At 44.8% G+C, this 16,870-nt stretch overlaps 1 protein-coding gene across 2 annotated transcripts in view; it reads left to right on the forward strand.

Annotated features, from left to right (window-relative positions):
* The first annotated feature begins 11,605 nt into the window (after nt 1–11,605).
* RASSF7 (Ras association domain family member 7) overlaps nt 11,606–16,870 on the forward strand; it is a 29,068-nt gene continuing 23,803 nt past the window's right edge. The window contains exons 1-2 of one of the 2 annotated variants that reach the window (XM_030201287.1): nt 11,606–11,899; nt 12,004–12,156. In XM_030201287.1, coding sequence (XP_030057147.1) covers nt 12,054–12,156 — 103 coding nt within the window. In that variant the 5' untranslated portion in view covers nt 11,606–11,899; nt 12,004–12,053. The remainder of the gene's footprint in view (nt 11,900–12,003; nt 12,157–16,870) is intronic. The other variant, XM_030201286.1, reaches the window with a different exon arrangement.

Here is a 16,870-nt window from a genome sequence, read left to right on the forward strand (position 1 = left end):
TCAGTAGGCAGGCGGCAGGCAAGAGAGTAATCCAGGTACAGGCGAAAGTCAGTAGGCAGGTGGCAAGCAAGAGAGTAATCCAGGAATAGGCGAAAGTCAGTAGGCAGCGGCAGGCAAGAGAGTAATCCAGGTACAGGAGAGAGTCAGTAGGCAGGCAGCAGGCAGAAGGGTAATCCAGGTACAGGCAAAGTCAGCAACAAGGGACCAGTAGATAAGAAGCAGACTAGAGTTAGAAACACCTACCAAAGTAGAAGCCGAAGCATGGAGTCCAGGAAGAGTTCAGCTGATAAAGTGCTGGCATCTGACATCAGCATTGAGAAGGGGCACAGCCATAGGACAAGAGCAGGGGAAGGAGGAACTGTAAGACCAATAGGAGAGAAGCAAGGGAAGCCAGGCAGAGGAAGAGCAGACCAGGTGGGTGGAAGCAAAGCAATCAAGGAGCCTGAAAGCCAGGCAGAGAGAGCAGAAACAGGTGCATGGAAGCAAAGCAATTAAGGAGCCTGCAACCACCGCTCTCTGAACAAACCCAGAGAGGACTACACACACATGGCTCAGGCAGTGCCAGTCAAGTGTGCGTGTCGACAGGACCCTGCGCAGCCCAAGGACGCCGCTTACGTTGAGGCAGGGGACATGACATAATAGGACACTGCCTCCTATCCCATGACTCTCCAATTTCCTCTGGAGTCTTTCATGAGGTACTTTGTCAAACACCTTCTGAAAATCCAGATACACAATATCAACCGGTTCACCTTTATCCACATGTTTGTTCACCCCTTCAAAGAAATGTAGTAGATTGGTGAGGCAAGATTTCCCTTCACTAAATCCATGTTGACTTTGTCTCATTAATCCATGCTTTTGAATATACTCTGTAATTTTGTTCTTAATAATAGTCTCTACCATTTTGCCTGGCACTGACATCAAGCTCAGTGGTCTATATACAGTTTACTCCTTCAACATAAGAGTCAGGGGCAGCAGCATATGTTTGTTTGTTTTTTAGCATCATAACTTGGGAATACCCTTAAACTGAACCACTGTAGGCAGCACAGCAAGGCACAGTAATAGCTTCTAGCATGAGACAGAATTGTTCAAAGTACTTAAGTAAAAATAAATGTATATTTTAATACTTAAGTAAAAGTAAATAGTGAAGAACATACTTACCCCCCTGTTTACTAAGCCGCGCGCTAATGCCGACACAGTCCATTCACTTTGATTGGGTTATGTTGGCATTGCCACGCAGCTTAGTAAACAAGAGGGTAAGAATTTTACTTAACTGAAAGTAAAAAGGTTACTGCCTAATACTTTTTGAGTAAAAAGTATAAAGTGCCACAACTACAATGAATGCAACTATTATTAACGTTTTTATCCCAATAACTTTACTGCTCGACAATTCAATCCACTTTGCTTTTAGTAAAACTAAATTTTGAAAATGATTGTCACTCATGCAAGTGCACTCATGAGTCATTAATTCAGCACAGCTAAAAAGGTGTTCAGCAACTGGCCAGTCTGATAAAAAGTTCCTTCATATCAGACCAGGCTGAAAAAACTACTGAAGTCTGAAGGTGTTGATCAAGGGAATCTCTGTCTGAAACACTTGACTTCCATGTAGCAAAGAATGTTTTATCATCATTTGTCATGGCAAGATCCCAAATGTCAAAAACAAAGGGTACCAAACCAAGGTAGGGGTATATAAAAAAACTACCTTGGCTTTAGGAAGAAGTTTAAAACTTTTCTTTTCCCAAAACCTTCTGCTTGAACTACCATCAGTGCACTGTACTACTACTACTACTACTATTTAGCATTTCTATAGCGCTACAAGGCATACGCAGCGCTGTACAGACATAGAAGAAAGACAGTCCCTGCTCATGAGGCCTTTTGCCATATTTTATCTCCTACCTGATTATGTCTTTATCTCTTCTCATGGTCTTCTGCCAAGGTTCTTCATGCAGTGTTTAACTAATGTAAACTGTACTGAATCCTGGACCTAATTTGAATTGAATTATCATCGGTGCTGTATAACACATCACTTGCATCTTCATATTCATTATCATCGTCATGCTGTCCAATTACAGAAAAGGCATTCACAACATTGGAACCACTGTTGCTGTTTTAAGAATTTTTCGACTTATGCAGACCCTGTTTGAATATGTTCGAGAACTGATGTAAGAACGTCTCTAGTTCAAGAAGCAGGTGAAAGCTTGGCTCTTCTACCAGGCCTTTAAAGGAAGCAGTAAATGACACCGGCTGCATATATTATGGCAGGACATGTTTATCCACTCCTACCCTAGCCAAGATAATGTTCAAGCACCTTTCTGATCTCATTTGCAACTCTCTTTAACTAGTCCCTTATTTTCTTACTCCTGTTACTCTGTCTTATGTATGTGGAGGAGTAGCCTAGTGGTTAGTGCAGTGGACTCTGATCCTGGGGAACTGGGTTTGATTCCCACTGCAGCTCCTTGTGACTCTGGTCAAGTCACTTAACCCTCCATTGTCCCAGGTACAAATAAGTACCTGTATATAATATGTAACCCACTTTGAATGTAGTTGGAAAAACCACAGAAAGGTGGTATATGTCCCATTCCCTTTCCCCTTATCTATCTATATGTTCCATCTTCGCTTATACCCTATGCTGTCTATTAAAATGTTTTATTGAGTATTGTGTTGACATTGTAATGCAGTATAGTATGCTATACTTTGTATTGCTGTTTGAATATTTTTACTGCTGTAATTGTCTACTGCTTATGTTTGATCTATTCTTACTGTACACCGCCTCGAGTGAATTCTTTCAAAAAGGCCGTAAATAAATCCTAATAAATAAATAAATGAGCTATATTACTAAGCTGCGTAGATGCCTACACGCTCCCAAATTTGGAACTACTGCCCAGCGCACGGTGCTAACCGGGCGGTAATCAGCATTGTACGCGCAGTGAGGATTACCACCTGGTTAACATGTGAGACCTTACCGCTGTGAATGGGTGGTGGTAAGGTCTCAGGCCCAAAATAGACATGTGCCAATTTTCATTTTGTCGCACGTCTATTTTCGTCCCAAAAAAAGAGGCCTTTTTTGCAGGTGTGCTAAAAAATGGACCTGCGCACGTCCAATACACACGTCTACAACAGAGCAGGCCATTTTTTTGGCGTACCATAGTAAACGGAACCCTAAATGTGTGCAAGCCCTTCAGTCTTACGGCCAGGCAAGCAGACTGCCCCTCGAAAAATTACATCAATCCAGTGGGACAGTCACTCTAATGTAAAATTTAGCATGGGATGACCAGCAGTCTGTTGTGGTAGAGGCCCTGAAAGGAAATGGCCCCAAGTATCTGAAGAATAGGATGATCCTCCACACACCACCAAGGACACTAAGGTCCTCCCAACGACTTTCACTAACTACACCCTCTCCAAAACACATTACATGATGTGATACCCGCAAGCGAGCCTTCTCCGGAGTAGCCCCCACACTCTGGAATGCATTGCCTGAAAGGCTCCGCTTAACACAAGACTATCTCTACTTCAGGAAGCAGGTGAAAGCTTGGCTCTTCAACCAGGCCTTTAATGGAAGTAACTAACTAACTTGTTAGTCTCACTCACACACACAAGGATTGACTCGGGCTGCACATACTGCAGCGGGACATGTTTATCCACTCCTTCCCTAGCTGAGATAATATTTAACCATCTCTCTGATCTCACGTGCAACTTTCTTCAAATCAATTACCTTACTTTCTAATTCTTCCTACTTTCTTACTCATCTATATGTTACAACTTTGCCTTACCCCTCACTACCAATTATAATGTTCTAGTACATATTGTGTTGTCATTGCAAGTAGTATACCATGCCATACTTTGTATTGTTGTTCGAATATTTTTACTGCTCTAATTGCCTACTGCTCATGTTTGATCTATTCTTACTGTACAACTTGAGTGAATTCCTTCAAAAAGGCAGTAAATAAATCCTAATAAAAAATAATATGTCTTTGTTTACCAAGAACTGCAACAAGCTTCAGCTTCATCTCCACTTCAAAGTGACCCAACTCACCAGCTTGACCGGAGACCAGAAACCAATTCAACAAACACAGGCAATTCCACTGTTCTCATAGGCTCTATTCACTGAACAGCAAAATTTAAGATGAGATAATCCACTTTGTGTAAAAAGGTTTACAATAGCAAAATTCTGTTTCAGGTTTTGCTATTTCATTTGGTTTACCAAGGAGTCATCATTTATGTCTTGCTTCCGCTTTTACCATTTACTTTTAAATACAAGCATCAGATGTAAAAGTAATAAAAACTGGTGAAATTATTACTTCGGTAAAATGTAAAAGTAGTAACAACTGGTGAAATTATTACATTGGTAAAAATAACAAATGTTTCCTGTACTTCTTTACAAGTAAAAAGTGACAAAACACATTTACTTAAGTACAGTAACTAATTATATTTACTTAGTTACTATATAATACTGGCAAAATGTGGGTGTGAGGGGAGGGGTAGCAGGATTCTGAGACAACTGAACACTGAGAACCAACACCATTCACCAGAATCAGGCTCAAGCTCAGAGCGCTGGCTTCACTGGCATGTTCGCGGATCTTGCAGCCTTAATTCTCCATGCATCCCACCTCTTGGGCTCTCAGAACCAGGGAACTACTCTTCCTCTCCTCATTCCTGTCTGGCCACAATGTCAGAGGGTGTTGTCCCCTATCCACTGGTTGGCCCATTTCAGGTATATTTTGTTCTAATGGGGCTCAACACTGAAATGGGTTTGACACCCCTGTACTAGGCTGCTGTGTAGGGCACCAGCTTCAGCGGGGAAGGGGAGAACAGAAATAGAACTGCAGTCAAAGCAAACCAGTAGGCTCTGACAAGTACACAAAAGCAAAGAACTACCAGCCAGTACTTGTACCCTGACAGAAGCTGGATAGTTTTCAAACAACCCATTTATACCACATCATGTAGATTTAAAAGTATAATGTCTAACTATGCATTTTTACAGGACTCTTGTGGGAAGCAGGGATGATTGTTGAGTTTAATTACCAGGACCTTTTTATAATTGGTAGCCACAAAGAGGGGAAGGCTGAAGAACACTGCAATCATAAACCATGAGGAAGGAAAACTGCTGACTGCTAGGAAAGGGAAGCACAATGGTTACAGCAGGGGGCTGAGACTCCAGGAAGCCAGGATTCAATTCCTGCTTCTGCCACTGTCTCTCCATGTGACCTCAGGCAAGGTACCATCTCCCACTGTCTCACACTTAGGGGTCCATGCTGATGGCAAGTGCATGACTTCTAACACGAGCTTCCCACCTAGATGCAGTAATCACTGAGCATTAGGGTTACTAACTTTTTGACAAAGGAAAACCCAACACCTGCCCCGCTCCACAACCCAGCCCTAGTCCTTTGCCATACCTACTGTTGTACCCATCCCATTCCCATCCCTCTATAACCACTCTAGGGTTGCCATCTCAGAAGAAAAAACTGCCAGGTGTAATACATTCTATGATTATTTCACAAATTTTATGTAAGAGAAAGAGAGTTCCAGTAATCAGACCCTGATAAAAACAAACTCATTCCAGACCTATGCAGAAACCTGGCATAATAAAGCAGCACTAATGTCCAGGACTCAAATAGCAACAACCCTATCTGTGAAATGGTACTACTACTACTACTACTTAACATTTCTAGAGCGCTACTAGGGTTACGCAGCGCTGTACAAATTAATAACTAAGGACGGTCCCTACTCAGAAGAGCTTACAATCTAAAGGACGAAATGTCAAGTTGGGGTAGTCTCGATTTCCTGAGTAGAGGTGTTGTGATTAGGTGCCGAAGGCGACATTGAAGAGGTGGGCTTTGAGCAATGATTTGAAGATGGGTAGGGAGGGGGCCTGGCATATGTGCTCAGGGAGTTTGTTCCAAGCATGGGGTGAGGCGAGGCAGAAAGGGCGGAGCCTAGAGTTGGCGGTGGTGGAGAAGGGTACTGAAAGGAGGGATTTGTCTTGAGAGTGGAGGTTACGGGTAGGGACGTAAGGGGAAATGAGGGTAGAGAGGTAAGGTGGGGCTGCAGATCGAGTGCATTTGTAGGTTAGTAGGAGAAGCTTGAACTGTATGCGGTATCTGATCGGAAGCCAGTGAAGTGAGTTGAGGAGAGGGGTGATATGAGTATATCGGTCAAGGCGGAAGATAAGACGTGCGGCAGAGTTCTGGACGGACTGAAGGGGGGATAGGTGGCTAAGTGGGAGGCCGGTGAGGAGTAGGTTGCAGTAGTCAAGGCGAGAGGTAATGAGAGAGTGGATGAGAGTACGGGTGGTGTGCTCAGAGAGGAAGGGGCGAATTTTACTAATGTTGTAGAGGAAGAAGCGACAGGTCTTGGCTATCTGCTGGATATGCGCAGAGAAGGAGAGGGAGGAGTCGAAGATGACACCGAGGTTGCGGGCAGATGAGACAGGGATGATGAGGGTGTTATCAACTGAGATAGAGAGTGAAGGGAGAGGAGAAGTGGGTTTGGGTGGGAAAACAATAAGTTCAGTCTTGGCCATGTTAAGTTTCAGGTGGCAGTTGGACATCCAGGCGGCAATGTCAGATAAGCAGGCCAATACTTTGGCCTGGATTTCCGCAGTGATGTCTGGTGTGGAGAGATACAGCTGGGTGTCGTCAGCATAAAGATGATAGTGGAAACCATGAGATGAGATCAGGGAGCCTAAGGAAGAGGTGTAGATTGAAAAAAGGAGGGGCCCAAGAACAGATCCCTGAGGAACTCCAACAGAGAGCGGGATAGGGGAGGAGGATGAACCATGAGAGTGTGCTCTGAAGGTACGATGGGAGAGATAAGAGGAGAACCAGGAGAGGACAGGGCCCTGGAACCCAAAGGAGGACAGTGTGTCAAGAAGTAGGTTGTGATTGACAGTGTCAAAAGCGGCGGATAGGTCGAGGAGGCTGAGGATGGAGTAGTGACCTTTGGATTTGGCGAGGAACAGGTCATTGCAGACTTTAGATAGTGCCGTTTCTATCGAGTGTAGGGGGCGAAAGCCGGATTGAAGCGGATCGAGGATGGCATGAGAGGAGAGAAAATCAATGCAGCGGCTGTGAATGGCGCGTTCAAATATCTTGGAGAGGAAGGGTGGGAGGGAAATGGGGCGGTAGTTGGAGGGACAGGTAGGGTCAAGAGATGTTTTTTTGAGGAGTGGTGTGATTCCAATGAGTGGCATAGCCAGACAGCCAATTTTGTGTGGGCCTGAGCCCAATGTGGGTGGACACAAAATTTTCTCTCTGCCCTTGCCCTTCCTCTCCCCCTCCACCCCTTCCTCCCCTTCCCCAGCACCTCCCAACTCAAAATATAAATACATTAGCTCATGAGGATCTCCAGCTGAAGACGTCCTCTAAAGACGGCCCTTTTACCAAGCTAGGCAGGCAGGCAGGCAGCAACAGCAACTCCTTGAGCAACCGATGCTGACACCCCATACATACTTAGTTGTCGGTGGCTCAAGGACGCTGCCAAGCTTAGAAGTGAGATTTGGCCGCCTTCAGAGAAGGTTCTCAGCTGGTAGGGCTTGGGGATCCCCACCAGCTATAGCAAGGATCAGGGCTGGAGTTAGACATGCTAGGACACAGAGCTGAAAATAAAGAAGCCCCCCCCCACTCTGCCTCCCCTCCAATCTCCCCACCTGCCATTATAATCACACTGACAGACCCTCATCAAATACCATTTGTAATTCTGCTACCCGGAAATGGCAACAGCCATTACAGCAAATGTAAGCCACATTGAGCCTGCAAATTGGTGGGAAAATGTGGGATACAAATGCTACAAATAATAATAATAATACAGAACAAGGGATCACAAATTAGAAATAAAAATATGTAGACAAAAATTGAACTGGGAACCTAGGCATGTACTGCAACAGTGGAGAAATAAAAACAGAAATTAATTTCCTTTTCTACTGAACACAGTAAAGACATACGTTAAGCACATTTCCCAAGCTAACATATTGTCACCCCTACCCCTTAGCCTCTCCCTCCCACTTATTTCCACCATTCCCAGTGTCTCCACCTTTCTAGCCCTGCATCTGCTCCCTTGTTCTTCCCAGCCCAACACCTTTCTGTCCCTTCTCTCTTCCCTCTTGCATGCTCCCTTGTGGTCCAGCATTTCTCCCTCTCTCTTCCCTCCCACCTATAGTCCAGCATCTCCCCCTCACTCCCTTCTACCCCTGGGTCAAACATCTCCCTCCTTCTCCCCTCCTTCCTGTTAGCATCTCCACTCTCATGTCCAACATCACTCCCTCTTTTTCCTCTTCTCTCTCTCCTTTGCCTCCCAAGTCTGATATCTCTCTCCCCTCCCTGCAACATCTCTCCATCTCTCCCTCCCCTTCACCACCATGTACAACATTTCCCTGTCTCATCCCTCTCTCCCCTGTGTGGCATCTCTCTTTCCCCTCCTCCCAGGTCCAACATTTCTTCCTCTTGTCCTTCACCCCTCCTGTGATGCATCTCTCCCTTCCTCTCCCCACCCACCCCACCATACATCCAACAAAATTCCCTCTTCCCACCCTTGCAGCATCTCTCCCTCCCACCCTCCCCCTCATGTCCAACAATTATTTCTCCACCCCATGACCAACAATTTTCCCTCTCTTCTGTCCCCTCGCAGCATCTCTCCTCTCCTTCCCATCCATCCCTATGCTCAACAATTTTCACTCTCCTACCACCCCCTCTGCAGAATTTCTCCTTCTCTCATTTCCATCCACTCCCGGCAGCATCTCCCTCTCTGTGATGAATCTGTCTTCATAGATGGGTCGCCAGCAGAATGTAAGAATCGCTGCTGCTACTGCAGGCTGACCTAGAAGCCTTCCTTCTGCTACATTTGTCCCAGGCTGTAAACAGGAAATTGCACAGAGTTGGGGTGGGGGGGAACGACACAGCAGATCCAGCGGCAGTGATTCTTACATGCTGCCGGTGGCCATTCTTTGAAGACAGACGCTTCACAGAGAGAGGGAGATGTAAAACAGCGGCACTGCTGTAACCTAACTCACTCCTCAGTGCCACCGACAGCATTGTGAAGAGTGCACCGCTGCTGGGTGGGTGCTACGCCCCTTATTCCAATATACTTCCTGCTGGAAAAACAGAACAAGTCAGACTGCTAAAGGTCTCTACACAGAAACTACCAGCAGAATACCTCACAGAAATGACATGCTAATAGAATACTGCACCTTGATCACACCCGCAAAACGCAGACCCTAAGCAAATGTAAAACAATAGACCACATATCAGTAATAGAGGTATAAAGGTAAAAAACTGAACTGGAAACCTCAAGATCCCATCTATTCAAAAGATTTTTAATAGAATAAGGCTAATCCTCAAAGACAATAGATAAAATGATACTTAATGCAACATGACCAGTTTTGTAATCTTGATTTATCTGATCATGCATTTATGCTTGTCTATCTCAAATTTGTGAGTCCAACTGTGCATCGCACATTGAACTGAACTTTGTTTTGGATAATGTGGGATAGAAGAATCAATAAAATGAAAAAAAAAAAAAAAAGAAGTTGTTTTTCCACCTTTGTTGTCTGACCATTCTATTTCTCCATTTGCTTTGGTCCATGTGTCTCTTTTCTATTTTTATCTGTTTTTATCCTAATTCTCTTGCCAGAGTCTCCTGTCCATGTGACATGTCTTCTCACTCCACATCCACCACCCATCTTCCCTCTGCATCCCTTATCCATCCTGTCCAGTATCTAATCTCTATGTCCCTCATCTGCCTTCTCAGTGTCCCTATTTCCCCCCACCCCCCATGTCCAGCATTACACCTCTGTGTCCTTGTCCTTAGCGTAAATTGCTTTGATACTGTATTATGCAAGGTGGTGTATGAAGTGTAATAATCTATCTATACACTATATAAACTGTGCTCCCTCCATGCCCACCATATTTTCTCTGTGTCCTTGTCCATCCTTTGTACAGTGTACCCTGTCTCTCCTCCCCTACCCCTACCACAGGGCCAGCTATCTCTTTCTCTCTCCACTGCATCCCTCGCAATCCAGCATTTCCCCCCTCCCTCCGTTGATCCGTTTTGCCCCCTCCCCCCCCGGTTCTGGTCTCTCTCTCCTCTCCACTCACCTCCCCCTTCTAGGGTCCAACATCTCTCCCCCTTACCTCTTGGTCTGGTATCTCTCCCTTCCCCCTCCCAATCCTGTAGATCTGGCACCTCTCCCTCTTCCCCAACTGTCTGGCATTCATCCTACCCTGTGTGTCTAGCATCTCTTCCACTCCCCCATCCTGTTGATCTGGCATTTCTCCCTCTCCTACCCCCGAGTGTCTAGTATCCTCTTTCCCTGTGTATCTGGCATCTCTCTCTCCCCCCCCCCCCCCCCCCATTCCACAGGTCCTGCATCCCACCCTCATGGTCTATCTCTTCCTCTCTATCCCCCCCTCCCACTGCTGCGGGCCTGGTATCTGCCCCCCCTGTAAACCAGTGAGTCGCAGGTAGTACTGAAGACGTGCCTCCAAAAGCCCCAGATCCTTCTCTCTGCTTGGTCCTACTCACAGGAAGTTGCATCAGAAAAGGCAGGGCCAACTTCCTGTGAGTAGGACCAAGCAGAGAGAAGGATCTGGACAGTAGGGGGCACGTCTTCAGTACTACCTGCAGGGAGAGATGCCCTGGATCTGTGGGAGATGGGGTGGGGGCATGAAGAGGGTGAGCTAGCCAACCCACAAAAGGGGAGGTAGGAGAGTTGTCATCAGATCTTGGGGATAGAGCACAGGGAGCCTGAGGCAGCAAAAAAAAAAAAAAAAAGGCTTTTCTGTTGGTTTTAAGGGGCAGCTGGCCTGGCCATTACAAAACTGTTGGCAACCCTAATAAGCAAGCAAATTACTGCATGTTAAAAAGTATGTGCTGTCAGAAAAAAATGGTACACGCTTAACAGTTATCTACAACTCATTGCTAAAATGCCCCCCCTTCCTGCCCTGTGAGCTGTGATTGGCTTACTGACAGGAAGTAGGGCATTTAAAAAAAGGGGGGGAAAGCAGTTGTGTTTGTTTGCTTCTCCGTTCCCTCCCAACCACCAAAAGCCGTGGTAGTAGTCTGGCAGTCCCCCCAGTCCCTCTCATACTAAACACAGGGTAATCTTGTAGCCCCCTCCCCTACCATAGAAAAATAAAACCCTGGTACTTTAATGTATCCCCTCCAAAAGTTGAAAGGCAGGATACTCGTTGCTCCTGCCTCGGGCGCCGCAGTCATCCACAGTGGCAATGCCCGACTAAATCAAATAGATTTAAGCATTGCGGGGGCTCATCTTCATGAAACACCTTCTCTGCAGTGCATTGCACAGCCAGAAAAATGCTGTCAAACGTGTGGCTAACATTTCACTTTTCTGCATGGATCCCCTTCCAGCAGCGCTGCATAGGACTAAAAGAGTTATTAACACTAGTAGTAGGTTATATTAATGCCTAATCGAAGAAGGTTTTGTAGCTGCAGCAGACTTTATATTGTTTGTGTAAAAGTGAGCCGTAGGGGAGGAGCCTGGAGTTAATGGTGAACTCCTGAGACTCGGTTGTTAGGTGACTCAGAGATGGCCGGGTCGGGGGGAGGAGAAAGATCAGGTACTTTTAAATCCCTAGCAAAGAGGCACGTTTTAATGGCCTTGCGCTCTTCCAAGCTGGCTGGGGCGTGGTTACCTAGACTGGGGATCCGGTTCTGGATTTCACTGGAGCTTTCGCAGGTGTAAAGTACAGGGACTCAGGAGCAGGAAGATCTTATTATTGCTCTGGACTAGAGAGTTACCTGCCTGCGCAGTCTTTTTCTGGGGATCAGGACAGTTGTGTTTTACACACTCACTTTCTTCCTGCGGATCGGCTGCACGCTATATTTCCCGGTGGCTATTGCTGGAAGACCTGTGCCGATCTGATCTCGGATTCTCCGGCATATTGCAGAGGTGGGTCCCATCTTTACTCGCAGGACTCGGAGCGGATTGCACACGCGTGGGCAGGATCTGTCCGGTAATCGGGCCGATCTGACGTCTCTCCTTTCTCTTTAAAGGGACCGGCTGCGGTTGTTGGCATGTTTAGGAGCTGCCCGGCGGTGAGAATATGGAGCTGAAGGTATGGGTAGACGGAGTGCAACGGGTGGTGTGTGGCGTGTCAGAGCAAACCTCCTGCCAGGAAGTGGTGATAGCCTTGGCACAGGCCATCGGTAAGTGACCGGCCCCGGTTAGGGCACCTGATCGGTTGAGGTCTGAGGGGTTTTCATGGAAGCCCAAGTGTAGAAAAGTTTTCAGTAATGCTACTGTGTAGATTCTCATCTTGCTCCCTATGATTTCACCTTCATGGACAGGAAGAGATTTACCCCCCCCCTCCCCCTCCAATTCGTGTTCAGTGACACTGTGACGGTGTTTTACAGGCACTTTCTTGTGTATAATAATGACACGGGGACAAAATTTGGCCCCCTCCCCATCCCAAATAGAAAACAATAATAACAACGAACAACTATAATAATCCTCCCTCTAACCTTCCAACCCCCACAATAGCTGATTTATACTACCCCAAGCAATCCTAATCCACCCTATTATAATGTCTAGGGGTACAATATACAACCCCTTCTGTATGCCCTAGTGGGAGAGAAATGTGCCCTATAAAGCAGTCTTAGGATTCAGTGTAGCTCTCCTGTCTTCCACAGTCCTTCCTGCAATAGAAGATGTCTTCTGAGAAGATGTGCTGGTGTAGCAGGAATGTATAGGATCCCCCATGCAAATTTTGCCAGTTGTGGCCAGCACCTTTGCTTGTTTTTCCTAAAAAAATCAAAATATTATTGTCTGCATCACTCAAGCATAAATAATTGTCTGCTTCATTAACAGGCTTCAAAGTAGAGAATGACACGGGGACAAAGTTTGTCCCCGTTCCCTCAGGCTCTGTCCCTGTGTCATTCTCTAGTGTATCTAGCACCAGAAGACAAGGAGGACCCTTTTAAATGGATATGACCCTCCCTTCACTTCTTGGGGGGGGGGGGGGAAGAAGGGTAAGAGTCACTCATACGAATAAGCCTGCCTGTTAGGGGATAGGAGAAGAGAAGCAGGAGACCACTGTGTGAATTCTGCCCTCTTTGCTGGTGGTGGGGGGGGGGGGGCCAAGAGCTTCCTGCGGGGTTTCAACCCTCCAGTGCCCAGGGAGTCTGAAAAATGGGCAGGAGTTCACTGCTTTGGCTTCACCCCTTTCCTTCTTGTTCCCTGCATGCTGTTTTGGAGGAGAGAGGATGGTCTTTGCTGAATGAGATTTGAGACACTGGGCAATAGTTGGAGGAACTGGGTATTTCTGCCCTAAGAGAGGTTTTGGGCCAGTCTTGGCTTAACTAATCGTGTGCATTAAGGGATCTGCAGTACAAACTGTGTGTTTTGTTTGTTTTTTAAGTTCACATAATTTTATTGTAATTTTGACAAAAAAATAGAAAAATACAATATAAATAATGCTTAACAGTATAAAACAAGACCTATCGTTAACAATATAACCATTACAGTGAGCAAAAAGTGAATACAAATAGTACTTCTGTAGAAATGAAAATAAAACTGTAAAATGAAACTGAAAAAGCAATACCCTAATAGGAATGCCCATGGAGTGTCAAGATATACATTGGAAAGAGGCAATTTTTTTTGTTACATTTTGTACCCCGCGCTTTCCCACTCATGGCAGGCTCAGTGTGGCTTACATATTGTATACAGGTACTTATTTGTACCTAGGGTAATGGAGGGTTAAGTGACTTGCCCAGAGTCACAAGGAGCTGCCTGTGCCTGAAGTGGGAATTGAACTCAGTTCCCCAGGACCAAAGTCCACCACCCTAACCACTAGGCCACTGCTCCTCGCTCACCCCAAACTACACCCATGATCCAGGAACAGTGTCAGGATATGTCTTCCACCTGCTGGAGAAAGGGGCATACTGAGCTGATTCACTTTTCACTGTCTGTCAGGCCACAGATTATTTCTGTATCCATTATCTCCACATATTGCAGATAGGCATAACCCACAAGTCCAGAAAGATGACAGTCCGTACAATGTTTGGTGACCAGATTTTTTTTCCAATTGATTTATACCTAGTGATACATTCAGCAGCTTTGTATTCTTCATATTCATGAATCATAGCAATAGTATGTCACCAAAAGGTAGTATTAAGCCAAAGATGCAGTTTTCCAACTCGAGAAGATCTGTATTGTAATAACTAAGATGATATCTAGTAATTGAGATTGCCATTTATCTAATGGTTTGGAGAGAGCTAATGATCTAAATAAAATTATACGAAAAGTCAAATCTTAATTTATAGGGAGAAATTTCCACCTATATAGACCTCCAGAAAGACAACAAAATCAAGGGGTAATAATATATCATATGATTTAGTTCCCCTCGTGATGAGGTGCAATGCCAACAATTGTCATCTTGTGAAAGACCAGCCTTAAACATTTTATGTTGGGTCCAAGGTGCTCTATGGATTAAAAAGTATAATGTTTGTTTGAGTGAGGTTGGTAGAAAGAGTAGGTCTGTTAACACAATGAAAATAATTTTGCCATTCCGTGTTGGAACCAATCCAATTGGAATCCTCTTCCCATTTTGTTTTTAAAGATGAACTAAAAGGAAACAGTTTATTTCTCAATTTCTTATAAAAGAATGAGGTAGTAGGACCAATTATAATGGCCAAATTATAATCTTTTTCTAGATTAGAAATTTGGTTTAAAGTGTGATATATTAGGGAGACCTTTTTTAATACTGTGTTGTAATTGTATCCAATTATTACATTACATTTACAAGACACGTCTAACCTACATTAGCTGTAAAGTTCAGTGTTGCTTACATTATATTTCTCCATTAAAAATTGAAAAGATACAAATGAATTCTCAATAATAATAATAATAGCTGGGTAAATTCCACAGACTGAAAGACATTTCATTTTGTTTGCACACAGGTATATTTGTACCAGTGGACTTCTCCAGTCCAACTCAAATTTCCATATAACACTGTTCCTACCAGAGAGAGAGACAGACAGACAGAAACCAAACACAAGCAGGCTGTTTCACTCATCAGATGCACACACAAGTGGGTTCAATTCCCAATGTGGCTCCTTGTGACCCAGGACAAGTCATTTAGGTCCCGTTTTACTAAGCTGCGTAGGCGCCTACGTGCACCAAAATGGGCTTACCGCCCGACTACCGCATGGCTTTTGGAAGTTTCACTTTTGGCTGAAAAATAATTTTTATTTTCTGTCGCGCCTAGGTCATTACCGCCCAAATTATTTACTGCTAGGTCTATGGCTGGCGGTAAGGTCAGCCAAAATGGACGCTCGGCAATTTTGATTTTGCCACATGTCCATTTTCGAAAAAAAAAAGGCGGCGTGCTGAAGAATGATTCTGCATGCACCCAGCACCCGCGCCTACACTACAAGCGACTTTTCAGCGCGCCTTTGTAAATGGACCCCTTAACCGAGGTACAAAACTTAGCTTGTGAGCACAGTAGAGACAGAGAAAGTAAATCACTCTGGTTGTACCTCAGAAGGATGTCCAAAGCCAGAAGGATGTTAGACTGCATATCAAAGAGCATAACCAGCAGAAAAGCCTCTGGTGGGGCATCACTTGGAGTACTGTGTTCGGTTTTGGTGGCCGTTTCTGATTGACATAAACAGACTGGCGTGGGTACAGAGGAAAGCAATCGGAACAGTAAGAGGTCTTTAATAGAAGAAATGTGAGAAAGGGAAATGGGACTTGATATACCGCCTTTCTGAGGTTTTTGCAACTACATTCAAAGCAGTTTACATATATTCAGGTACTTATTTTGTACCAGGGGCAATGGAGGGTTAAGTGACTTGCCCAGAGTCACAAGGAGCTGCAGTGGGAATAGAACTCAGTTCCCAGGATCAAAGTCCACGGCACTAACCATTAGGCTACTCCTCCCAAGAAGAGATTGACAGTCCTAAATGTGTACTCTAGAGGAGAGAAAAGACAGGGGGATATGATACAGACCCTAAATATTTGAAAGGTATTATTGAACAAACAAGCCTGTTCAATGATATGAGGCTATGAGGAAGTAAAATGAAAAATAATCTTGAGGACCCCCCCCACCCTCCCAGGAAAGAGTAGTAGAGTCCTGAAAGAGGCGGTAGAAGTATGCTGAAATTCAAAAAGGAGTGGGATAAATACATAGGATCCCTAAAGGGCAAGCAGATGAAATCCAAGAATAGATCACCTCTGCTCAAAATAGTTGTGAAATGACCATTGTGTATATCTTAAGAAACCATGCTGAAAGTAACTTTCCTTGCCTGGCAGGTTTACTGCCCTGGGAACACTACAGGGCAGTAACCTGCCCAGACTGGATGGACCACTATTGATTTTTATGTGCTGCCATCCACTAAAGTTGCTTAAAGGAAACTTTAGTGGTGCACAGGGAAGAAAAAGCTTTTGAAATTAGAATGATCAAACACTTTGATATAGAAGACTCCATAAAGACACTGGTTTTCTCACCCGTCATCAGATGTAGGACTTTTTGAACTGTAAAATGTTATTGTCTCATTATCTCTGTCCCCCCACCCTGTTTCAGTGAGCTGTACTAACATATGCAGACAGTCTATAACATAGATGAATTTGAACTGTTTAAACCCAGTGTACCTGTATTGTTTGTTCATTGACTTGATGAAAGGACTCTCTTAAGACTCTTAGAAGCTTGTCTAAGGTACCAGTCCATTAAAAAGGTATCATCTTTAACTTGCCTGTGGCTCTCCTGAGAGCCTGATTGGTATGAAGTCTTCAGCACAAGTTTGGGAGGTATGAAATGATGGAGTTTAGATGATTGTGTTTCTGTCTCTGTATCTCTGTCTCTATTGAAACCCCTGAGGATTGGGCAGGAGTAGCTCCTGCAAGATCAACACTGCTGATCAG

Source organism: Microcaecilia unicolor, chromosome 4 (assembly GCF_901765095.1).
Source record: "Microcaecilia unicolor chromosome 4, aMicUni1.1, whole genome shotgun sequence".
Lineage (NCBI taxonomy): Eukaryota > Metazoa > Chordata > Amphibia > Gymnophiona > Siphonopidae > Microcaecilia > Microcaecilia unicolor.